The sequence below is a fragment of the Coffea arabica genome, chromosome 4e (genome assembly GCF_036785885.1).
Source record: "Coffea arabica cultivar ET-39 chromosome 4e, Coffea Arabica ET-39 HiFi, whole genome shotgun sequence".
NCBI lineage: Eukaryota > Viridiplantae > Streptophyta > Magnoliopsida > Gentianales > Rubiaceae > Coffea > Coffea arabica.
The window spans coordinates 909,840-933,608 of record NC_092317.1 but is presented as its reverse complement, the minus strand read 5'-3'; the positions used below and the strand labels follow the sequence as shown (position 1 = coordinate 933,608).

The window sequence follows — 23,769 nt, the reverse complement described above, 5'->3', positions numbered from 1 at the left end:
AGCTGATGCTTCCATCCTGCAGCACTAACTAGTCTTTGGCCGAGAATTTTTTGTTTTTATTTTCCCCTTTTTCTTCCCTAGGAGGATTTAGGAAGGAGGCGAGTAGGGATCGTAGGAATGCTAGAAGATGGAATGGAAAGAAGTGCCAGTCAAACAAGGGAGGGTGGGAATTGGAAAATTACAAAAGTCCATGGAGGATAGAGGTCCACATCATGCAGTGCCTTAAACTTTTGGGCAACTCTTGTACGACTTTCCAGATTTGGCAAGTCTCTCGTCCTTCCGCGCAGGGTATCAGTTGGTTTCCAAACCTCTACACAATAAACTACTAGTAAATCTCATTTCTCCCCAATCACACCCTCACATGCGTGCCTCCCCTTCATACTCATTGCTTCTTCCTTCCTTCCTTTCTTTCTTTCAGGATCTTTTTTCTACTTAAAGGTCTTACATGCATCTCGAGGATAGTTCAGAATTTAGAAAGACTAGGTAGGAAGCAAGTTGGTGACCAGTAGGGTGACGTGAATCTCAATTCCCCAACCCCTCCTTCCCCCCCCCCCCCCCCTTTCTCTTTTCCTTTACCACTACTGCGCACAAATATCTATCTGAGCTTGAGCTAATATAGCATTAACACTTGGTCTTTGGTTTTTTCACCCAATCTTTTGCTTGTCATATTATATTTACACCTCACTCGAAAGAATAGGAATGCATTTTCTTGGTGCCAGTTCTTCCTTGAACATTGCCAGAAACTCTCTACCGAAAGGAAAGGCCCTTCATTTCTCGCAGCTGAAGATTCAGATATATTAATGACAATTAGGAAAACATACATCAGCTGTCTCCTATCTAGCTGGCCCTGCAAGTTTTAGAAGTAATAAGTGGTTTCTTTGATTTCTATCATCTTAATGATAAGTTGGTGAATTTGCAGTAGAGTAGCTCCCTGGCCCTTGAATATTAATGACAGAAATTAGTAGTTGTGCGTAGATAATATTTGCGTCCAAATCACAGTTAGTATACTGCCAGCGGCTGGAGCGGGAAATGGGATTATGAGCAGTTGGATCACATGGTAAGTGTCTTGAGGGGGAGAAGCACCATTTTTAATCCTCCAATCAGATGGCTTGGATTAACTAAACATTCTTCTTGAAATTACAAAAGAACTAATAAGTCCGCCATTGAATACCTCTGTCTCTCTCAATCTATCTCTTACCTGTATTATAGCATGCTTATTCATATATATATATATATATATATATATATGTATGTATGTATATACAGAGTACTTAAAGAGCAGAATCCAAGTTAAAATCTTCTTGGGGCAACAGAAGCAGAGAAAGATTATTGTTTCAAGTCTGAAAACCGTACGTATAAAGTAGCAGTAGTAGAATAATAAGATGAGACCTCGTCAAACGCTTAGACCTAAGCTACTACTGCTAAACTAATCCATCCAAGATTGATTTAGCATAGTAGAAGCATTAAGTGAGTGTTGATTACCATTTAACAACGCCAGAGAGCGAGAGAGAGCTTCCCATTGTCGTTGGCAGAACGAGAAATGAAGTCAACCCGACCCCTTTGGTACACGTGTTGATCCGACAACAATTGATCAAGTTTCTCTGTCGCGACACGTATCAATTTGTCCTTCTCCTTTTTCCATTTTTCGTTTTCTATACTTAAAAATAAATTAATATTCTTCTTGGCATGCCAAATCTATCCCCATTACGTTCGTCTACGAAATTTTCTCATCAAAATCCATAAATAAAAGTATGCTCTCGTTAAAATAGATCCCTAAATACTTTTTTTTTTTTTTTTTTTCTGTTTTGGTCAAAATGAAGTTAATAATTATAAGGTAAGCGTAATGAATGTAATGTGTGCATTCACATATTAAATTAGATTTAATTTGAGCACAATAACAAATGCCGATTGGACTGAACGCCTGTTAGAAAAAATACTTCATGTCATTCTTTACCTGCTAGATCTAAGAGGTCATTATTATTATTTTTTTTTTTTTGTAAGTAATTGAGTTGTAAGCATGTCAATTAAGTTTGTCTATAAAAGAAGAATATTAAACTTCCTTTGTCTATCAAGTCGTCCAATGGGCTTGGTTGGGCAGGAGGGTCCTCACTTGTTAATTGTTTGCAAAGCGATATGAAATAAATTAAAGAAGTTTGCACAATAGGTGTGAGTTTATGCATTTGTTTTTGAAAGTGATCATAAATAAAGCGTAAATTAAATAAATATATTAAGCAATGTCCAGTGGTTATTCATAAGAAAAATATACCATCCATTTCTTTGTATATTGCTTGAGCAAAAACATGCTAGCTCACGCATCAATATCATGCCTTTCCATAACTGTTCTTCCCTTTTAATTCTTTTTTTTTTCGGCTAACATTCTTGGGGTGGATTTTTTGACTATTTAGCTGGTTGACAATACACTAATGGTTTCAAAGGAACAAAAGCTACTGTTTTGAAGCAAACGAGTTGCAAGGAAAAACTGAGTAACCTTAGAGCGCGCGTGTTTGGATACCAAAAATTTTCTAAATAATTTAATTTTGCTTACATTACAAACATATTTTTTAATTAATTTTTTTATACTTTCAATTATTTTTTTTATTTTATATACATCACACTAGAAAAAATGTAACATTAATTATTTTAAATAATATTTCAAGAAATTTTTTATCCAACTTACACGTACTCACCAACTAACCTCAAAAATGGTGGAGGAAATACTAATACATATAATTAAACTAAAAAACTCGCACGCAACAACGCTGCCATAAAGCATATTGTGTTAAAGTAAGAGGAATATTATCTCCGCTCCGCTGGATTCCTCCGCGCACTTAACGCGTTCGGGCCGGGTTGGGGCGCCGGACTCGGGCCGCAGGGGATTAGTCGGACCCTGTAAGGATTGACCCGGACATCCCTGTGTCGAAAAAAAAAAAAAAAAAAAATAAGTAAGAGGAATATTGCTCAACGTTCTACAAAAGGTGAACCTACTAGCTAGAAAGGGGGAAAACGAAGAAAGTAAGAAAATAATTGCATAATATTCTATGCGTTCCTCCGGTACAGCGCCTCAGTCCCAGCAATTCTTCCACCTTTCCCAATGATGATTATTTGCAGTACGAACCAAACCTGAGATTAGGCTAGTCCATAGAAATGAATAAAAGTGATCATTAAAAGTTAGTAAAATCCCATGATCAATAGCTAGCGGTTAAGTGAGGTCCTAATGCAGCAACGTTTACGGCTTCAACCCCTGGCATCATCATGACCATCGGATCAATTCTTTTCGAGATCGAAGAACTTTTTAAAGAATTGCTTCAAGAAATACCAAATTGCATTCGAATGGACTTAAGCAGTGCCACGAATGCTGACTTAGAATTCAGCACAAGTACGCCCGCAAAATGCTCACCCATGTGTGGGAATACTAATAATAGAGACTAACCTAACAAATGGGCTTGAACATCATCTAATGTTAAAAGTGGATGTCTTTCTAGCCAGTGGTACTAATGTGCTGGGCTAACTAACTTCATGGTATATTTGGTGAGGATCAGTAGATTTGAGGGGATATTAAGGTTGGCAGCAAGTAGAGTGGGAAATGAGTTCAGTTGTCAAAAGGCCGCGTTTAGGAACTTGAACCAATAGGAAGGAGCTCAGGTTGGCCGTGGTTTTCATCACAACAATATCCAATATATATACATATATATATATATATATATATATATATATATATATATATCCTTATTTATCTGATCATTACTCCCAAAGCTCAGCTAGCCCTAATTGGCTTCTAGGATCTGTTAAATGTTACTATTTCTGTCAGCGTTTTTGCCATAGACCACACCTGACTCTCCTGCCTCCGGAACTCTTCCACAAGGTGGGAACAAGCAATAAGTAAACCATTTCGGCCAACGTTGTCTATGCAAAATGAAGGTGAGAATCAGCGAAAGGAGATGAGTGTTCTTGATCGATCAGAGCCTCGTTACTGTTACGTAGAATTCATTTTCTTTTTATGCCCCTTCCGCTTGGTGTTTTTGGTTTTGGTGATGGAATACTAAAGTATGGCTTGTTTTGCAGTTCTTCAACTGGATGCAAAATAAGTTGAATGGCGGACAAGCCAACAAAAAGCCAAATGCAGTTCCTGCTGCAAGTAGGTGTTTTCTTTTCAAGCTTAATTTTCCTATGCTTCTCTTGTTCTTGTTCTTTATGTTTCTGTTTTCGGAGTGCTCTTTTCAGGTCCATGTATAACATCCCATTGAGAAGGAAGAAAACTTGACTTGTGATAGTTTGTTATTGTGAATTCATGATCCCCTGATAATATGTAAAAATGACCTCAAATGCCACAGGATCAAATGTATGAACAAGTATATGTGATTTTCTTAATCTGGATCTATTACGGAGTACTCTTGGAACTTATTTTTCTTAACTTGTGTTGTTGAGTGGTTTATTTGTTATTACGTTTTCATCCCCCATCATCTTCCATCCCATGCATGTCTGCTTCTCCCAAGCTGTTCCTTCGGTCGCAGTCTAAGAATAATAATTTGAAAACAATAGATCGCAAACACATAATATCAGACCAAACTTTCCATGGCATACATTTACGTGTTTGCTGGTCATGCAGGTTAACTAGACTGTAGAGGTAGTATTTCTGTCACATGGCCGGTTGCATCCTCCCAAAAGGTTAACTAGTTCGAGGGTTAATCTTGATTACTTATTTTTCTGTTCCCTTCAGAAAAGAAAGAGAAGTATTGGAGATTGAGATGCGTTGGAAATCGTCCTGGTAAAAGAGGTTTCTACAGGGCGACAAATTTGTCTTCTTGTGATAAATGATCATTTGTCACTGTAGCGAAAGCTAAACATAATAGACTTAGGAGCTTGCTGAAACTCGGTTAGGGCATATATGATGAAGATTCATTAGATTGATTATAGCAAGAAGCTAGCACCTATGTTGCCTTGATCTAATTTTTCCTTGAACATGCAGATCAAACAAAATTTGAAGAACCCGGCAAAGAAAAATTCAGCGGCTGGTCTAACGGGTTGCTGGCGATCGGAACATTTGGTAACAGAGATCGAAGGGAAGACGAAGAGATCCAACGCGCTGCCCAGATTGCAGAAACTGATAGTCATGAAATCCTTCAGGAAGATCATGAGCAATGCTCATCTCCTGACGATTTAACAGAATTCACACCTGAAGAAGTTGGACAACTACAGAAAGAATTGACAAGGCTCTTGAAAAGGAAACCTACTTCTACCGCTGCTACAAAAGCAACTCCCCTTGAAGGATCAGAAGTTGCGGCTGATCTTCCACTGGACAGATTCCTTAACTGCCCATCAAGTTTGGAAGTTGATCGTACTATTTCGAATAGATTCAGCGTTAATTCAGATTATAGAGATGAGGAAGACATTGACCGAACTATCAGAGTGATTATCGGGAGATGCAAGGAAGTTTGCATGGAAAACAAGAAGGCGGCTATCGGAAAAAAGTCCATTTCCTTCCTGCTCAAGAAAATGTTCGTGTGCAGAAGCGGATTTGCACCAGCTCCCAGTTTGCGAGATACGCTGCAGGAATCAAGAATGGAAAAGGTAATCAATTCTCCATTTATCACTAGATTGCATTAGTTGATAGTAATACGGTGGGATTGAGAAGGCGTGACCGCCTTCTAACTAAGAGACGAACTTTTGAGGTAGCAATGAGGCGTTTTTCACGATCTTAATAGTTCACGCCTTTTTCCCAGCCTCCTATTTACAACTCCACATCAAAGACCAATAGGATAGAGCTAGCGCAAAGGAAAGAAAACTAATTTTACAAAAAAAAAAAAAAAAAAAAACCAGCCTACGACGGAAGCACCCACGACGCGGGATCTGAAACAAAAAATGGGCAACGGATCTTCCGTTCCATATTCTGTACCACTCTCTATCCCACTTTTTATTATATTGCTATTTCTCTTACATGAACATCATGTTTTAATTCTTTTTTATTTTATTAAGATCCAACAACTATTAATTGAGTAATACACAAAATTTAACGAACTCAAAAAATCAAAATGCTTGATCACAGAGCGTGATCTGCTGGAGGGTTGGGGGGAACTGCTTGATTTGCTGTATTTGGACAGAGCCTTATGAGGCCCGGCCCATTTTAATACTGAAACCTTAACCTTAGTAGCAAAACCTTGACCTTAACCATCGGACGGACCAAGGCTTCGTAGGCTGCTGCTGCTGCTGCTGCTGATGAAGCCAAGGAGTACTCTAAATTCCGACTTACTAGCAATAGCATTGACTTACTAGCATAGTAAAATGACCTCTGCTTGCTTGCTTGATGTGTAGTTACACTCCAATCCAATGCAGTGTACCCTTTTTCTAGGACTTACTTTTGTCTTTGAAGTCAATTAATGATACTTACTTGACTACAGCTTTTGAGGACAATGCTCTCCAAAAAGATGTACCCACAAAATGCTCCTAGAGCATCATCGATGAAGAGGATTTTAGTGGACCGGCATACACAGAAGGGAGAAAAAGAGGACGAAACCCGAGACAAAATACAAGAAGTTTGTAAATGGGTCAAGACTGATTCTGAATGTAAGTTCTGAATATATATATATCCTCCTTCCCAATGTCAGATGTGGCACTAGCTAACTTGGATCTGATTTTGTGCCTTGCAGTTATTGTTCTCGATTTAGATTGATCTCCTCCTCTTAATGCTTAGCAATCCCCAAAGATGCCGGGTTTTTTTGGTTGAGGAGGAGGGAGGGAATTTATAAAAAGAATAAGAGGACGACATTCTATTTAGCTCCTTGGTGAGTCGGATCATAAAGTTCCGAGTGAAGGAATGAATGGAAGAGTTTTGAACTTCATGAGCTCAGTGTCTATAAAAGTCTCAGCACTATCACCTGATGAAATTTGATCGTGATTGCTACAGTGTAAGTTGATATTCAAATTCAAGTGGACGATGGTTATGTAAGCGTCAATTGTATAATTGAAGCACCCTCTTCCTTTTTGACGAGGAAGTAGTATCTGTCCTTCCTCGTCTTTAATTTCCTTTCTGTTCCCTTCTTTTTTTCATGGTTGCTTCAGGACGAATGCAAATCATGTTATATGTAATTTATGTAGTTTGTATGAAAAATTAGAGGGATTTTTTTGGGTCAACCTGGAAAAACATTTTCTATATTTTTTCTAGCACTTGCAAACATGTTATTTTCTATATCCACCCTTTTGATTGTGTTGCTTTAAGTAAAGAGATAATAATAATATGTTTCATGATCAGCATAATGAAAAAGGGGTGTCGGAATGATAACATAAAATATATCCAATCCAACCTAGCCAAAGTTTTAAGTCTTTCTGAAATGCCACTTCAAGCTACCTACATCACATGAAAATTTCTCATAGTATTTCAAATCGAAAAAATAAATACGGAGTACTGCACTATTCTCTCTCCAAGCGTTAAAAAGCTTAATTGTTAGATTTTCATTTCATCCGAATACGATAACCGGTGTTTATTGATCTAAAATTGTTATAAAATCGATATACAATGATTTTTTTTTTTTGTTTGGGAAAAGTGTAATATCGCATTCATATATTGGAATTGCAAAACAGATGAAGAAAGAAAATAGCAAAATCATAAAAATATGAAGGGGGGGGCTAAATTACAAATACAAGTATTTTCAGGTACCAACAAACAATAAGCTTTGGGAAGGAGAAAAAGAACCGCGGGGGGGGTGGGGTGGGGGTTGGGAGGATTGACTCGTCATGAGGCTCAGCAAACGACACTCCGCCCTCAATAGTAAAACGTATTATTAGCGGCCTCCACCCCAGATTTGGGGATAGGCCCATATCCTTTCAACCTTAGGGTTTTAATTTTCCAGATCTGAACAACAATACTACTCTTAGGTCAACCAACCCCAATTTATCCCTTACCAACTGGCCCCTTTTCCTTTCTTCTGTAATTAGGAATAGGTTTTTAGACTACTGGGTCTGTGTTCCCCTCTTAAGTTAATTGTTAAGTCAAGACAGGATTTTTATTTTCTGGGTTTGAAAATTTTTTTCAGAAATTGATCAAGTAGTTGAAGGTTTTGGTGTGGGGCAATATTGGAGGGGTGAATCCTAGCTGCCAATGCAATTTGAATCGAATTGTGGGAATTTTTCGGTGATTTTTGTGATACCGAAAAACTTGAACTTTGAACACTCCATCCATGTCTTGGGCAGGCCCGGAAGACATCTATCTCTCTACTTCTCTTGCAAGCTATCTTGACAGTACGAACTACATCTTATTTCTTGTTACTTTTCTGTTCTTTTCCTATTTGTCGTTTGAACTGATAATATGGGCTTTGAGTTTGTTAAAGTTGGTGTCTTGGTAATTTTCGCTGCAGCTCTTCTGGTATCCTTTGCTTGATGATTTTCTTTGTCGAACTTTCTTGGACTGTGCTTCGGTGCCGTAAAAATCATTTTTGAACTGTTCTCTAAATAGGGGTTTTAATGCTAATTGTGTAATATATGTCCACCACTTAATATGGTTTTGATTTCTCGAGATTTTTTTCCACTGAAAGTTGTGTAGCGTGTGGAGTTAATTTGATGGATGAATATGTCTCCATTCAGGATATTTAAGTATAGTGAGGATCTTTTTGCGGTATTTGTTAGCTAATCTTGAGTGGTCGAATTAGATTTTAGGTTGAATTCATGGTTTGGCTTGTGCAATTTTATTTTTAGGACTGTTTGCCACTGTGATGAATGGTGGATACATTTCATAGCATAATCTTGGATGACCCGATACAGGTTAACTGTTGTTTATGCTTTTGCCTGATGCCTGTTTAGTTTTTGGAAGCTTTATGCAGCTTTTTTCTGAGTTTGAGAAATAGAACAATAAGGAAAGATGATTTTATAATTGTCTGATGGCATGAACATGTGAACTCTTTCTTTATGAACTTCCATCATTCTTTTGTCTTTTCTCTGCTTCTACTGCATTTGTGAAATCTATATTGGCAAACATGCTTAAGAAAGAGTAAAGGATGATTTGCCGAAAAGAAAAAAAAAACTCCAATCCTTCTTGTTCCTTTGACACTCAACATGGTAAACTTGTGGTGATTGCTATAACAATCCGAAAGCTAAGGGATTTGTATCACTTATGCTTGTAAACGCCTCTTTTGAAAGTGGTTGGCTAGAATCCAGCCATGATATGAGCTACCAAATGTTATTATTATTTTGTGGTGTGCATCTCTTTGTTGATAGCTGTGTGTTGAAAGAAGCTATCTTGGAAAGGTTTCTTTAACTTTTTGTTGCTTCAAAGCTCAGCTTCTTAGTTCTTGAAATTCATGTAGCTTGCTGTGCTGTAGTTTTAAGTACATGCACGAATTGATATACAGAGTTATATGGTTATGAGATGGAGCTTAAAATGTACTTATTTATGTTATGCACTGGTCCTATTTCTTTGTCTGTTCTGTGTAAAGTTCATATTCAAAGTAAAAAAAAAATGGCACTGTTACTGTCATCGACTTAGAGGCTGATAAGCTTTTTACATGCTCTTTGGTGTCAGCATATGTGATCCAGCTATAGTGTATAAGGAACTCAAAAGTCAACAATTGTGATTGGCTTTTATTTGGATTATAGCTTTGAGCAACCTCGCGTGCTTATTCTTTTTCTTTGTCTTACCACCTTCATGTCTTCTGAATCCAGTCTGACTACTTGTATTCCTTCCTGCCAAGATGAGGAAAACTGTAATAATAGTTCTCTTTGCTAAAAGTCATACTTTCTTTTCCTGGAGCACCTCAATGCTGGCTTGAAATATTTTGGATCTAACTGTTGCAATAAAGGCTTTGCCATTCTGACTTGTTTTCCTTTTCTCTTAACTCGGTATTTCTTCCATCAACTTTGATTTGATCAATTACAGTTCTTCGTTTCTCTCATTGCTATATTATTGGACCTTTGATTTGTAATAGAGAAATTGCTTGTTTTGCTGCGGGATGGTCGAAAGCTAATGGGGACTCTTCGTTCCTTTGATCAATTTGGTAATTATATATTCTTCTTTTACTTTTGTTGTTCAAGTTTTGCTAGCATGACCTCCCAAGGATTTTGTGAATGATGATTTCCTATCTCTCACCTGTAGCTAATGCCGTGCTTGAAGGCGCATGCGAACGTGTTATTGTTGGTGATCTTTACTGTGATATCCCATTAGGGTTATATGTTATTCGCGGGGAAAATGTTGTCTTAATTGGTGAACTGGTATGTTGCATCACTTGACCTTGTTTTCTGTTTGAGGTTTATTTTCAAAGTGGAACTGAAACCTTCCACTTCCTTCTTTTCTGTTGAATTTGATGTGATTGATCAGGACTTGGACAAAGAAGAACTTCCCCCACACATGACTCGTGTTTCATCCACAGATATTAAAAGGGTAAGTGCTACATTTGTGTTTGTTGTTGATTCGATGTTTATTTTAGGACTTTTCATGGTCTTTAACTTCATATCCACTAGTTTGCCCCGTGGTTAGATATTTCTAGTTAATTGTCTTGGAAGTGAACACAGTTATGTCCTTAGAGGTGTGAACTGGTGTTCATAGGACACCTATGATACCTTAGGTGTGAAGGACTGATCAGATGTTCAAATGTCAGGGATCTATACACAACTTCTCATGAAAACTTTAGATGTAACTACTACATTACTTAATTAATTTCTGATCATTGAAGCTTATGAGCGCCAACTTTTTTCAATTATTCAATTTTGCTTTCATTCTGCAGTCATGCATTGATAAAAGAAGTGAGACAGTAGAGAGATTTGTGATTTTTTTTTGGGGGGGGAGGGGGGAGGTGGTGATGGTGTTGGTTGAAAGTGGAAGGTGACTTTCTTCTGGGGGCGTGAGTTGTTTGCTGTATGACCTGAAGCAACTCTATACATTCATTAAGAGGTGGAACCTGGTCAGTTGTGTGTGGTTGGGTTCGAGAATGTGTCATCTTTGCTTGTTGACATAGCCTCAGTTTTCTTTTGCACTAATTCTCAAACCTATTAAGTGCCTGCTGTTATTCTTTCCAAGTTTTAGCGCTTGTGATGGATCAAAGTCAATAAGCCTAGGATACCAATGCAGGATAGCTCCGACACCTCTGGTATTCATTGTTTGATGAAAGGTAGAACCCCACCAAGACAGCCCATGATTGCTATCTTGTTTAGCTCTTTGATAAGTGTCTGCGGGCCTTTGCTTCTATTTACAGTTGCATGCAGTTTGTTATACTGCCAATGTCTTTTAGTTCTTGTATCTTCTTGGTAACGTATTGGTTTTTATTATTCAGGCACAAAAGGCAGAAAGGGAGGCTACAGATCTTAAAGGATCTATGAGGAAGAGAATGGAGTTCCTTGATTTGGATTGATGTACATGTCGCTGATGTCCAGTCCTGCAATTATGCTTGAAATTGATGCCATGTCTTGCGCAAATATTATCGCGGTAGCTGGATGCTGGCAAATATGACTAGGGACTGGACGCTGATATAGCTACCAATTTCTCTGTAGTAATTCATAAACAAACAATTAGTTCCGTAAATTGGAAAAAGGAAATGTACTAGCCGTTGAGTTAGTTTCTTTTTTATGCAAGGCTGGTTCGTATCCTCACTGTGGAGATGATGATGATGTGCAGAATTGCAGTTGATTTATGGGATTTTTTGGATATTAGCAGGCAGCACATCTGGGTTCTTCCATTTTTCTTTTATCCTGGTGTGGAAGAACTCCAGGTCTGTTTTTATATATATAATTTTTTAATGTACGATTGCAGACTGTATAATTTTAGAGGGGACTTGGGCTTTTAATGCATTCCAGACATTATTAGGTCCAGTGCTTTGATGATTTTTTTTTATCCTTCAAATCAGTACTTGTGATTGTTTAGCAAGTGTTGGACGAATATAGCGAGTGGCCGGAACAATTCCTTGTCGCTTTATTGTAGGACCGTTGGTTTGTAAGGCGATCTCCAGTCGTCAATCATATTTAGCCGGTTAACTATGTATTAGAAAGAAGTCCTCTGAAAATCCTCTGTTTGGATTAGCTGTTTTTGAAAAGTTTTGCTGCAGCAGAGTTTTTAGAGTATATTTTAAAAAATATTTTGGGATATTTAAGAGTATAAGAGTTTTTAGAATATATTTTGAGATATTTTTTATAAAATTTTAAAAAAATTTAAACTAATTTTTAGATTACCTTTTAGAGTATTTTTTAAACTAATTTTTTAAAAACACTGCAAAAACAGAGGATCCAGTTGCTCGGAATTTCATTTCAGTCGCCATCATGAGATTCCCTACCATCTGTGCTCATTCACTCGCTTGGACGGTGATGAGTGATTTTCGGACTGATAAATTGAGTCTACGACACAAGTACATCTATCAAGATAGAGGCACAATCGGGGCTTTGTCAATCAATTATGTTAGGGATCAAGAGTAAAAACAGCACTAGTTGGACAGGCTATAAATAAGAGAGAAATTAAGTCAAAAAGTTTCTCTCTTCCCTTTCAAAGGGAGGAGGGTATTTATAGCAAGAAAACTGACAAAAGGAATGATGGAATATACTACTCGTTACTTGCAAGGAGTGAGTCTATGGCGGCGGTGTTAGAGATAGGTTTGAGTATGAAAGCGGTTGCCGTCATATCAATCTGTCTGATCTTAATCAACTTTTACTTGTAGGTACCATGTCGAGTAATCAAATGAATCCAATTAATCGAAGTAGACTCACCTCGAAAGAACGGAGACAAGGATGAACACCTAGATAATTGAGGTGCTTACCTCGATCAAAAATATGTTGGATTGAGTCATCTCGACAATGTGTCGAGCCGAGGAAGTTGAGGTGAACGTCCGCGCAGCAGTGGCGCAAAGTTTTAATCTTTTTTTTTTTTTTTTGTGGGTTTTCTTTCCCCGAAAAAGACAGGAATCTCCCCACCGTCTTTTTGTGAGTTTCTATCGATGATCAGGAAGAGTCTTTTAAGAGTTATCCCGTGCAAATTCGAGCTCCTTGCAAGTGTTTTTGTGGGTTCTCCCGTATAAGTTTAGTAGATTTTTTTATTTACTATTAATTATTAGTGGTGAAGGACGTGGATTCCAGAGGGGACGGTAGGATTAATAATTAGTGGGTTCTCCCGACAGCACCGACTAGCCTGTTGTTGAGTACTTGTTTTTAACTAAATACGGCAAATGGCGGAATTGCCGACCGGACACGGCACGGAAGATGGATTTGATCCGGTGCATATTTCTCCTTGAATGAGCTCGTTAATTTGGTTATTAAACCGTGATGTGATCTCAATTTGAATAAGTTTAATTAATTTGGCCACTTATTACAAGGCGAGAACTCAACTCAAAGTGAGTACTGAGTAGCGTCCTTAGCGCGTCCACACTGCACAATGAAAGGAGGAGATTTACTCCAGCACTCATTTTAACCATACCATGGTTTAAATGTTTAGACCAACTTGACCCCACACACAGTCACACACTGAGAATAGTGAGGTGAGGTGTGACACCGCTCATGTTAGCGAGTGGAGTCGACTGCGACTTCGACTTCGACTTTGGGAAGTCATTTTCTGTGTCTTCATTCCTCAGCCAGCGCTTCCAGTCCTCAATTCTGCAGCAGTAAAGTAAACTAGTAGCAGCAGTAGATCCACCGCCATCTATCATCACTCAGGCGGGAGCAATGTTGAGGAGGAGGTCAATCAAAGCGTTCATCTTTATTGCAGCATTGTTCTGTGCTGTCTCGTTGCTTCCCGTGGAAGCTTCTGTGCATCGGTACCCCGGTGAAAAATTCGGCATCAAAGGCAATGCTTTCGTCGTCCACGGTGGTAGTGAGGGAATTTACTCTTCTCTCCCTGTCTTCAACGCCTCTTCCAAACCCGATTCTTTCATCCGGTACCCCCTCCCCTTTTTCTTTTCCTCCTCCGCCCATTGCTGGCTCCTTCCTTCTCTCACCTAGATCTCAACTTTATTTAACTCAATTTCGCATTCTTGCTTATTCTTTAGTTAGCTTTTGTAGTGGGTTCTGGTTAATTCTGCTCGCCCAGGTTGCTGCTGGTACTAAAACAAATATATAAAAACGCGGAGAAATTTAGCGGCGCTGTGACTTTTGGAGATCTACTGAGAAATGATAGAACCGCATTTGATTACATCTCGATTCGTTACTCCTACCAACAATTTGAACTTTCTCTTTTTCTTTTCTGTCCCTTTTTTTTTTTTTGGGCTGCAAAAATTTTTCCAAGTCTCTATGCAAGTCTCTGTTGATAGTGATTTCAGTGCTTGATGTTGAATGAACATTTCCAACTTCTTAACAAGTTTCAATGCAATATCTTTCGGTATGTCTCAATCTTTCTGGGCTTCCTTTAGTAGTAAAGCGAAATGCTTTTGGCTTTTGGGTCTGATTTCATGTCGGCAAAAATTCTCTATTCGTTCTAAGAATGGTTCCTCAAACTCGAGTGTTCATTGTATCTACTTCTTTTGTTATGTTGTGGCTATGGCTTGAATTTCTAAAACGTTATAACAAGGCAGTGAACTCTTTATTCAGTGTATGACTTAGACACTGGGGATCCCACAGTTTGACCTCTTATTTAGTTGATAGCAATGCTTTCTTGAAAAGCCATTATCGTTACGTTTGGACGCGATCCGCCCTAATAATCGTATGGTTATTAGCTAAGAAACTTTAACTTGAGGCAAAAACTGAATTTCGTAATGTAAATTGTTGTCTTCTGCAGACCTGGTAATCTCACAGTTACAGAGTTGGCTCTCATGAATTTTTTTGCCATTATAATTGGATTTTTAAAATGTGTACTGCCCTTTCTGCATTTTTAAGTGAATGACTCACGGCAAATATTAATGAATGATCAAATCAATTGTTTCTGCATTAACAAGAAATATTCTCTATTTATTAGCCACTAATAATAGTAAATGTAAACGGTATTCTCTGTGGATTATCTTGTTCATTTAGCTTTAGAATTCTTTTATGCAATCAGAATTGGGCTTTGTCCAAATCTTTCCATTCCCAATTCCCTGTGCTATGGTTTCTTAAGCAACTTTGTTCTTGGATTTGAGTCATTTTTCTGCTTTTAGGCCTCAAAACCAATGGCTTATCTTCACTTTCCTCTGATTCCAGTTTTGAGAAGATTGTATTTAGGAGGCCCAAAGAGTTTTCAAACTTCAGCTCGTGGCCAATTCATGCAGTTATTTTCGAGGTTGATGACAGGGAGACAATTGGGGGCTCAGCCTACGGGGGCCAAAGAGCTGTTTGTTGCACAGCAGATCTTGCAAAACTTGGAGTGTGTAAACAGGGGGATGTCATTTACCGGCCGTCAACTATTAATCCTGGTTGGCCTCAAGTGTTTGATGTCCGATTTCAAGCTGATGAGCTGGATGCAGCACTACAACCAAGTTCCATCCAAATAACTAAAACTGGGATGTACAATCTCTACTTTATTCATTGTGATCTGAATCTGAAAGAGGTCACTGTAGAGGGAAAAACTATATGGAAAAATCCTTCTGGTTACCTGCCTGGTAGAATGGCCCCGCTTATGAACTTCTATGGTTTTTTATCTCTTGCATTTGTTGTTCTTGGCCTATTCTGGTTTTCACAGTACGCAAGATTCTGGAGAGAGGTTTTGACATTGCAAAATTGTATTACTCTGGTGATAACGTTGGGCATGTTCGAGATGGCTTTATGGTACTTTGACTATGCAAAATTCAATGAAACTGGAATCAGGCCCATTGGAATAACTGTTTGGGCTGTTACCTTTGGTGCTGTGAAACGTACAGTTTCACGTCTCATCATTTTGATGGTCTCAATGGGTTATGGTGTCGTCAGACCAACTTTAGGTGGCCTTACATCTAAGGTCCTTATGCTTGGAGGGACGTTCTTTATTGCATCCGAGGTCCTTGAACTGGCAGAAAATGTCGGTGCTATAAGTGATCTTTCAGGGAAGGCAAGATTGTTTTTTGTTCTTCCTGTTGCAGTATTGGACGCTTTCTTCATTCTCTGGATATTTACATCTTTGTCTGCCACTCTGAACAAGCTTCAGGTAATTCTTAGGGTTCATTGCTGGAAACTTATTTAACAATGATAATGCATTGGTGGAAAAATGTTTTGCTAGTCTTGTATGATAAACAAGCCCAGTTTGTCGTTGCTGCATGTTTATTGTTTGGTGTCTATGGCTAGATAAGCTTTTTGAACTCTATTTCTGGTGCAAAACATGGGCAGTTTACCAACTTTGCTGACATTGGCTAAATTAGCTGATTTTTGTCAAATTAGTTTTTTATTAAAAAAAAAAAAAAAAGAATTTTTGGAGTATATGGATAACAATTAAGCTTCTTTTATTATTGAGGTAATAAGGTAGAGGTTTCTTCTTGTTGGAGATAACATTTGGAAGCATCAAAGAGCTATTCTGCTCTTGCATGCTTGACTTCTCATTTTCTGATCCATGTTAAGTGTGTCCTTGCCTGATTTTCTATTACAGGCTCGACGAATGCTGGCCAAGCTTGACATTTATCGGAAGTTCACAAATGCATTGGCTGTAGCAGTTATTGTGTCTGTAGGCTGGATTTGTTATGAGGTAATAGTTGTTTTGGTCGATAATATACGGCTGATTGCATCATGATTCCCCTTCCACTGTCCATGCATTCAATGAATGTCATAATTTAAACTTTCAAACCATGTCAAATTGACATACCCCAACTTTCATGTTGCAGCTCTACTTCAAGTCAAGTGATGTGTACAATGAGCACTGGCAAAACGCGTGGATCATTCCAGCTTTCTGGCAAGTCTTGTCATTCTCTCTACTTTGTGTCATCTGTGCTCTATGGGCTCCATCTCAGAACTCGATGAGGTACAATACCTAGCTCCACATCATGATTGCTGTATTTGGTAATTGTCTTGTTTCATTTATAAGTCATAAATGGGGGTTTCCTGGTCAGAATCTAAGTGGTAACTGGCATAACAACTGCCCTGCTTCATTGTCTTTGAAATTCAACTTGGGATGATATCTTAAACCAAATCCATAATCAAATTTTGGCAAGCAAACAGAGTAACAGGAACATGGCGGTATTTTTTTTTTTTTGGGGGGGGGGGGGGGGGGGGGGGCTGGGGAGGTGGTGGGGATGAAATGATCATGTAGGTCAAGGGAAGAAAAAGCAAATAACGTGAGAACCTAGATTTGAAGTAAGAAAGTGTTGCTGACTTTTTATCGTCTTTTCCACATTTGGTTACTCCTTATCTAAAAGACATTAATGTCATCTTTTGGCAAAATAGTAAAAATGGTTTTATATCATCACTTTGGATCTAATCAAATAGTCTTATTTTATGTCTCTGAAGGTATGCCTACTCTGATGATGGAGGCGACGAGTTTGACAAAGATGATTCTTTGACACTCATAAAACCTTCCCTTATTCCTTCGAAGGATGTAAGAAGTGCACCTGAAGTGAGACCAGCGCATGGCGGCAATGGGTTATCAAACGGTGATTTAGAAGAAGACAAAACAGAGTAAATGTGGCATATGCCTCATTTGTGTTCTCATCAAAGAAGATAAACTCCCACCCTTAATGAAGAATCGTGTACGAGGGTTGAACGGTTAAAATCCACCCAGGGGATATTTATAGATGATGGTTCGGTTTTTTTTTTTTTTAAATTATTTTAAATTATACTTTTTTTTTGTTTTATCTACTTGGTTCGTGTCCTTGATCCTTTGTTGTTTTTCTCCCCCAATTAAATCTTGTTTTTATAAAACAAATTTGTTTTATTGAATATAATTAGCACACAGGAGGAGTCAGCAGGCTGGCATCTAAGCTCTATTTTGTTGTAACATTAAGTGGGAATGTATGATCGATCATTCAGAGCTGTCTTCATTTAAATAAATTTTCCAATTTCTTCTTACAAACTAATGAAAAAAGAAAAAGACAACTCTCGCTTTCATTGTTGGGCTGTAAGATTTTGAGATGCCTAATGTGAAAATGATGGAAGCCAGGAGTTTGAACGAGATGACTTGTCGACGATGTTCATTATCAAATGCTGCTGCAAGAAGTGCGCCTGAAGTGAGACCAGTTCTTCGTGGCGGCGGCGGCGGCGGCATCGGCATGGTAATAGGAGGTTATGAAATGGGTGATTTCGAAGACGACACAACATGGTACAGTTTGAAGGCGGCCGTGCTTCGCTTCACTGCGTAATATAGCTGGAAGAAACGCTTGCTGGCTGGGGATGGGTGAACGCTGAGAATCCATCCCATCCAGGAATGTGAAACGGAACATCCTTTCACCTTTTCCCGCTACTCTTTTTAGCTTATAATAATATTTAATATATGTAGGATTGTTAGTGATCTAGCGATTACACTTTGTACTCTCCCATCATTTCTCTCAGAAGAAAATTATGAACGGAAGACGATGACACCAAGCCCGCGGGAGTTGCATGTATGACAGCTTTCCCTGTGCGTGTACAACTGATTCCCAAGTAAACATCATAGCATCATCCGCTCTTAATCCTCCTTTCCGAGTCCTGATTTCAGAACCTATCAATCATATGCTCCGGTAACGTTTTCCTCCGTTAGCTAGCTAATAGTACTACTGTTTTTGGTTATGAATTTTTATTTTATTTTTTTCAAAAATCATTTTGCCTGCATCATCATAAACATAAACACGTTATCAAATCATCTTTTTATATTTATTATCACTCTGTTTCGCATAAATTACATCATAAAAAAAGTGCTATAATAATTATTTTAATGATACACTATCCATACACACACACAAACACAAGGGTCAAGTGAGGTAAAGGGATGATGATGCCATTAGTGATACCGGGAGGCTCAACTTTTGGAGATCTATGCGCAGCCAGAACAGTGTTCTTATTCAGACAAATGTTGGCGCGGACTGCTGACTGCTGCTGACACCCCAATTCTGAATTGGAAAGGTAATCAGAAAAGCCAAGGGACTGGTCCATTCTCGGTAGCGTGATTTTCTCAGAATTTTTCCTTTTTTCTCTTTATATTTAGGATTAAAATACATACAATTCCCTTGTACCTTACATGATGCCACATGACCTGACTCTCACTGCCACTCCAAAATTTGAGCTACAGCCCTCCGACTCTACAAGCAGGTACAGCGGGCAGAGGAGGAACAAAATTGGTTTCGCTCATAAGACCAGATGCCAAGATTTCACCTTAAAGCCCTAGACAGCAAGTATATTTCAATTGTCTATCAAGCCTAAAATGCTGCAGAACAGGTCTATTGATGACAAATTTAAGCAATGCACAAAACAAAATATAACTCTTGTGCGAGAAGATGCGTGCTATAGCAAATGTAACCAAAATAAACACAATGAATCAAATGTCATTGTGATACCTACTCCAACAAACTGCAAATTGCAGCCCATTATTGGAATCAAATGTCATCCATCAGGAAATTGATATGGGATTGTTAACCTAAACCTGTCATACAGCAGTCCTCCACACATCTCTGTTAAATAGATCAAAAACTCAGCAGAATTCAAGCCTATAAGCAGGAAAAGCAAGTAAGCTTGTGAAACCAGCTAATTTCACTGGAAAACGAATTTTACTTATTTTGATTATCTCGGTAGCTTAATGAAGTGCTTCATAATGCAGTTACAATCATCAGATGATTTCTTGCACTGATTTTAACTGTTGTAGGTCATCAAAGAGATTTGGGGCTCTGTTTCTGTGCTAAAGTTATTAAATGCATGAGAAGATATTCAAAAATAAGTTACAGCAAGTCCCATATCAACAAATGAAGCGATCTAAAAAACTAACAAGAAATACAAACAACACCATGCTTACAGAGATGAAGCATTCAGGCAGAGGTTTAACTGACTCCGAAGAAGTACAGCCGGTAGTCCTGCTTCTTCAATGTCACCAGCTCGTCGCACAAATTCAGGACTCGACCTTTCTATACCATGTGAGAGCTAACCAAATGTAAGAATAACCAGAACCTCATACCCAAGCACTCCACAAAAAATTAAAAGAATAGCGTTCCTAGACTCTAAAAGGTGTATTCATCCACCCCAGCTTTCACTGAGATCTCCTCCTCAAGTGCTGAGACACCGGGTAGCCCTCGAAGAAATCCAAGACGGCATTCTCAAGATCCTCCACAGAGTATTTGATATAGTTCTCCGGATGCCTCCCACTCTCAATGTGGCTCCTGAATCGTCCAAGAAATGATCGATAAGCAGGTATCAACTTCTCAGATATTGAAATTCGAAGCTCCTCTCGGAGTTGTACATCGGGGACCAACCATGTAGCCTGAGTCCTGTGAACCTCCTCAAACATGGCATTGAAGGTCTTAAACCTCTCTCTCAGGGCACTCTTGGACACACCGGATGAAAAGCTTCCACTCACGTGTAACCCCTCATCCCTCAAACAATACAACACTCTTACCCAAGTTGATCTCTGGTAATTAGTGGCCGCCAGCCTGAATTTCCCCGTCAATCTCTTCAAATAGTCATCCCCAATCATTTCCCTCAACTCAGGTGACCCTTTAATCTTCTGAACAATATAATGAACGTTATTCATCATAAACAAATGGGACAAGGATGCATCTTTATAATGCTTAGACTTGGCATCCAAATTGAATTGCAAAATCACAATGATCCAAATCAAATGAAGCGCCAACGGGGTCTTCCCTTCAAACTCCGTCAAGTCCATATCCGGGGTATTAGGATCCCCTGAATACCTCGAACCAGTGGACGGCTTCGACACAATCAATTCAATCAAAGTCTGCTTATAATCCGAAATCAAACTTATGTAGTTCATCACGTACCTAGTTAAAGGATGAATCGTCCCTCCGGGGACGGGAACCTTGGAAGGTTCTCGAAGCACAGCGTTCTCGAATTCGGACAATATCCCCCTTGCAGCCTCGGCTAAGCGGGACAGTATCTCCACTGCCTGCACCCTGATGGACTCGGACGATTTGGACTCGAAAACAACCTCGATATCGGGCAACAAGTCGGAGAGAGCATCATGAAGATCCAATATCTTAAACAACTTTTCGGGGGATCGCCTGCTAATGCTAATAGCTTCAGCGAAGTTAAATAACTGCACGGCCGGACCCTTGATAGTCTCCATAAAGCAAGCATCATCGGAGGCCGTCCCCAGACCTTCAAAGATTTGTTCGCAGAGTCTCTTCTCACTAGCAAACAGTATCCTCACGCAAACTTTGGCGGCCCGTATCCACCTCCGAATCTTTGTCTCGAGACTTTCCCACTCCAGCCTCTGGATTTCTCCTATGCTGAGCTTCTCAATCCCAAGGCTTCGAAAATTGGCGTCCACGGCAGACTTGCGTCCGCTGCCGTACACCTGAACACACTCCCGGAGATACCCAGCGGCTATCATCCTCTCGGCGATGCTACGGAGGTCGCAGATGGCCTCGGGCGGTATCAGATCAATTTCGCGGATGCTGTTGGTGGATCTGTAGCTGGTGCTGCTTCCGCTCTCCTGATGATGGAATTCTTTCCGGCGGGGGGTATCGGAGGCGTAAGTTGAGGAGCTGGTCTCGGTGAAGTCGTCTTCCTCGGTGTGCGGCGGCGGCGGCGGCAAGCTCAAGTGGCTGTCGCTGCTGCCAATAGAAGCGGTGGAGTGGAAGGAACAAGAGCTGGGATCGGTCAGAGTGTCGGCTTCGAGAGGGGAAGTTTGAGCAATGAGAATATTGCGAAACTCGTCTTCCAGGCGGGCCATGGCGATCTGGATCGCGCTGTTGGCCTTAGCCGAGTCGTCTGAGATGCTGGCGGATTCCATTGACCGTTGGATTTCATCCACGGCTTGCAAGTATTTGTCGATCTCGTATCGATCGCCGTCGAAGATCATTCTGTCCCTGGCGTCCTCGGAGGCTGTGGAGTCCCAGCGGAGGATGATTTTCTCAGCTGACGCAACAGCCACGGCGTCGTTTTCCGGTGGCTCCATAGAGGGTAAATGTGGAAGGGGATGGAAGTAGAGGGGATGACGAGAGTTGAGGAAGCTTGGGGTGTTATCGTTCGTTGGTAAAGGGTCAAAATTTTAGCTACTGGAAGTCAGACGGACAATAGGTTGATGTCTTCTGTCCTGATGACGATGATGATGATGACGATGGATATTGCAAAACGGCCCCAAAAACAAAATAATACTACTCACTCTACTTGCTCAACAATAATAATGTATTATTGATGGTACCGTGATTTTTATTTTCTTTTTTTTTTAAGTGAATGAGTTTTGTTTGAATCATGAGAGGATTGTGAATGACCAAAAAAAAAAAATTCCCTTAAGGTTATCGAATTGTATCAACAACATTTGATTAAGATGATTTTTTTTTGTTCCGTCTTTAATTTTACAGATTATAGAGTGTTTAGCAGCCATACCGTTTCTTATTTTACGGGTTTTTTTAAAAAAAAAAAAAAAAAAAACTTTTCAGCTTCACCATTCTCTTCATATGCCAAAACAAGGAAAGCGTTAAGGATTTGATGGGATCCTCTGTCAAATATTTTGCGTTCACTTTTCTGTCCAATGCAAAACTATATAATTTCACTTATTATATCTGCTGATGTGGCACATAAAAAAGAAAAGCCCTTTGGCTGCCTTATGTTTCTTCTTCTTTCTTCTTTTTTGGGTTTCTTTTGTTTATATAACTTTGTTACAATTCTCAAAACCTTATTGCTACCGTTACAATTTCCAAAACCTGTTGCCACCGTTGTCTGCCTAGAAGACGAAGGAAGTTATTTAACAAAATAATTTTTTTCTTTTTTGGTGTAAGTAAAAGCAAACAATTTTGGGAACCTCTGTACAATAAGGCAGCCAAACAACCTTTCTTCTTTATGTGCCACATCAGCAGATATAATAAGTGAAACTATGTAGTTTTGCATTTGATAGAAAAGTAGACACAAAACATTGGACAGAGGATCCCGTATGGTTAAGGATATCGAAGTAGTAATTAAAGCGTGAGGAGATGTTATCACAAGTTCAAGTAGTAATTAATATGATATAAGTAATACATATATAGTTTCTTTTTTTTTAATTATTTTCTACTCAATTTAGTTGAAAGGAGAAGGATGTATATACTCAAAAAAAAAAAACAAAAAGAAGAAGAAGAATCTCATCTCAGAGTGTAAAAGACCTGTGAAAATTGCAATAAGGAAGACATAAGTTAAAAGTTAACATTTTTTTTTATTTTTAGAATAAAAAAAAAATTAATGCAAAGAGAAAGGTTAAAAAGCCGCACTATTACTCTACGGTTGTTTACAAATCCCAAACTACGAATGCTCCTGTTTTATTTTTTTTAAGGAGGAAAACTGCATTTCGAACATCGTCATTTTTATGGGCAAAGAAATGTACCAAAAGGCCAGAAAGAAGATCTCCAAGTGTCCAAATTTGCAGCTTAACTTCTATCTCTGGGCTTCTTTTTTTCTTTTTTTTTTTTTTCTTTTCTTCTCCTTTTATAATTTAACTGGTATTCCTGGGACAAGTATTATCTTTTCTCCAGGTGTCTTGCCGAGTAGTTTTAGCTTGTTGGATCATATGGCAGTTGTATTTTGTGATTGAGAATAGTTTAATAACCCTTTCTCAGAGTCTAATAATCTTTGAAGATTCAATGCCCTTTTTTTTTTTTTTTTGTTTTTTGGGACAAAACAGAAAGAAAATGTTAATAAATAGAAATTTAATACAGCCTCTCAAAGCTGAAACAAGATTTTATGCTAATTTCTGTGCCTAAAACAGTGGTGTGCAGATTCGACTTCTTTCATTGGGTAAGTAAGTAGTCTTGAGAGAGAATCTGCTGTCGTACTAATCCGAAAGGCATAATAATTTGCTGGTTTGAACTATATCACTAATTTCTATATTAC

The 23,769-nt window shown here is 38.9% G+C and overlaps 4 protein-coding genes across 7 annotated transcripts; 3 read left to right on the top strand and 1 right to left on the bottom strand.

The window, feature by feature from the left end:
* Positions 1-3,905: 3,905 nt before the first annotated feature.
* LOC113742381 (protein DEEPER ROOTING 1-like) lies at positions 3,906-6,955 on the top strand. Its single transcript, XM_027270218.2, has 5 exons — positions 3,906-3,977; positions 4,063-4,135; positions 4,967-5,568; positions 6,396-6,561; positions 6,645-6,955. The coding sequence occupies exons 1-5, from the start codon at positions 3,906-3,908 to the stop codon at positions 6,665-6,667; spliced, it is 936 nt and encodes a 311-aa protein (XP_027126019.1). The 3' UTR covers positions 6,668-6,955.
* A 736-nt stretch (positions 6,956-7,691) lies between these two features.
* On the top strand, positions 7,692-11,787 carry LOC113742778 (sm-like protein LSM1B). Its single transcript, XM_027270732.2, has 5 exons — positions 7,692-8,232; positions 9,912-9,980; positions 10,079-10,194; positions 10,301-10,363; positions 11,253-11,787. The coding sequence occupies exons 1-5, from the start codon at positions 8,172-8,174 to the stop codon at positions 11,328-11,330; spliced, it is 387 nt and encodes a 128-aa protein (XP_027126533.1). The 5' UTR covers positions 7,692-8,171; the 3' UTR covers positions 11,331-11,787.
* Positions 11,788-13,202: 1,415 nt separating this feature from the next.
* Positions 13,203-17,796, top strand: LOC113743041 (uncharacterized). The gene is made up of 5 exons (XM_027271108.2): positions 13,203-13,832; positions 15,067-15,985; positions 16,421-16,516; positions 16,653-16,789; positions 17,275-17,796. The coding sequence occupies exons 1-5, from the start codon at positions 13,621-13,623 to the stop codon at positions 17,444-17,446; spliced, it is 1,536 nt and encodes a 511-aa protein (XP_027126909.1). The 5' UTR covers positions 13,203-13,620; the 3' UTR covers positions 17,447-17,796.
* A 794-nt stretch (positions 17,797-18,590) lies between these two features.
* On the bottom strand, positions 18,591-22,012 carry LOC113743040 (exocyst complex component EXO70A1-like). 4 transcript variants are annotated; one of them, XM_027271104.2, is made up of 3 exons: positions 19,745-22,012; positions 19,293-19,406; positions 18,591-19,119 (listed from the first exon to the last, which is right to left on the bottom strand). In XM_027271104.2, the coding sequence occupies exon 1, from the start codon at positions 21,860-21,862 to the stop codon at positions 19,976-19,978; it is 1,887 nt and encodes a 628-aa protein (XP_027126905.1). In that variant the 5' UTR covers positions 21,863-22,012; the 3' UTR covers positions 18,591-19,119; positions 19,293-19,406; positions 19,745-19,975. The 4 variants fall into 4 exon arrangements, with proteins under 4 accessions (XP_027126905.1, XP_027126906.1, XP_027126908.1 ...); XM_027271105.2 differs by having other exon boundaries at positions 19,297-19,406; XM_027271107.2 differs by lacking the exon at positions 19,293-19,406 and having other exon boundaries at positions 18,591-18,848; positions 18,972-19,119.
* Positions 22,013-23,769: the final 1,757 nt, after the last annotated feature.

Excerpts from the sequence above, each read along its gene's own strand:
- LOC113743041 (XM_027271108.2), top strand. The coding sequence starts at position 13,621 with ATGTTGAGGAGGAGGTCAATCAAAGCGTTCATCTTTATTGCAGCATTG. Across the intron at positions 13,833-15,066 it reads AAACCCGATTCTTTCATCCG|TTTTGAGAAGATTGTATTTA; the intron begins GTACCCCCTCCC and ends CTCTGATTCCAG. Across the intron at positions 16,517-16,652 it reads TAGGCTGGATTTGTTATGAG|CTCTACTTCAAGTCAAGTGA; the intron begins GTAATAGTTGTT and ends TTCATGTTGCAG.
- LOC113742381 (XM_027270218.2), top strand. The coding sequence starts at position 3,906 with ATGCAAAATGAAGGTGAGAATCAGCGAAAGGAGATGAGTGTTCTTGAT. Across the intron at positions 3,978-4,062 it reads CAGAGCCTCGTTACTGTTAC|TTCTTCAACTGGATGCAAAA; the intron begins GTAGAATTCATT and ends CTTGTTTTGCAG. Across the intron at positions 4,136-4,966 it reads AAATGCAGTTCCTGCTGCAA|ATCAAACAAAATTTGAAGAA; the intron begins GTAGGTGTTTTC and ends TTGAACATGCAG.
- LOC113742778 (XM_027270732.2), top strand. The coding sequence starts at position 8,172 with ATGTCTTGGGCAGGCCCGGAAGACATCTATCTCTCTACTTCTCTTGCA. Across the intron at positions 8,233-9,911 it reads TCTTGCAAGCTATCTTGACA|AGAAATTGCTTGTTTTGCTG; the intron begins GTACGAACTACA and ends GATTTGTAATAG. Across the intron at positions 10,364-11,252 it reads CATCCACAGATATTAAAAGG|GCACAAAAGGCAGAAAGGGA; the intron begins GTAAGTGCTACA and ends TTTATTATTCAG.
- LOC113743040 (XM_027271104.2), bottom strand. The coding sequence starts at position 21,862 with ATGGAGCCACCGGAAAACGACGCCGTGGCTGTTGCGTCAGCTGAGAAA.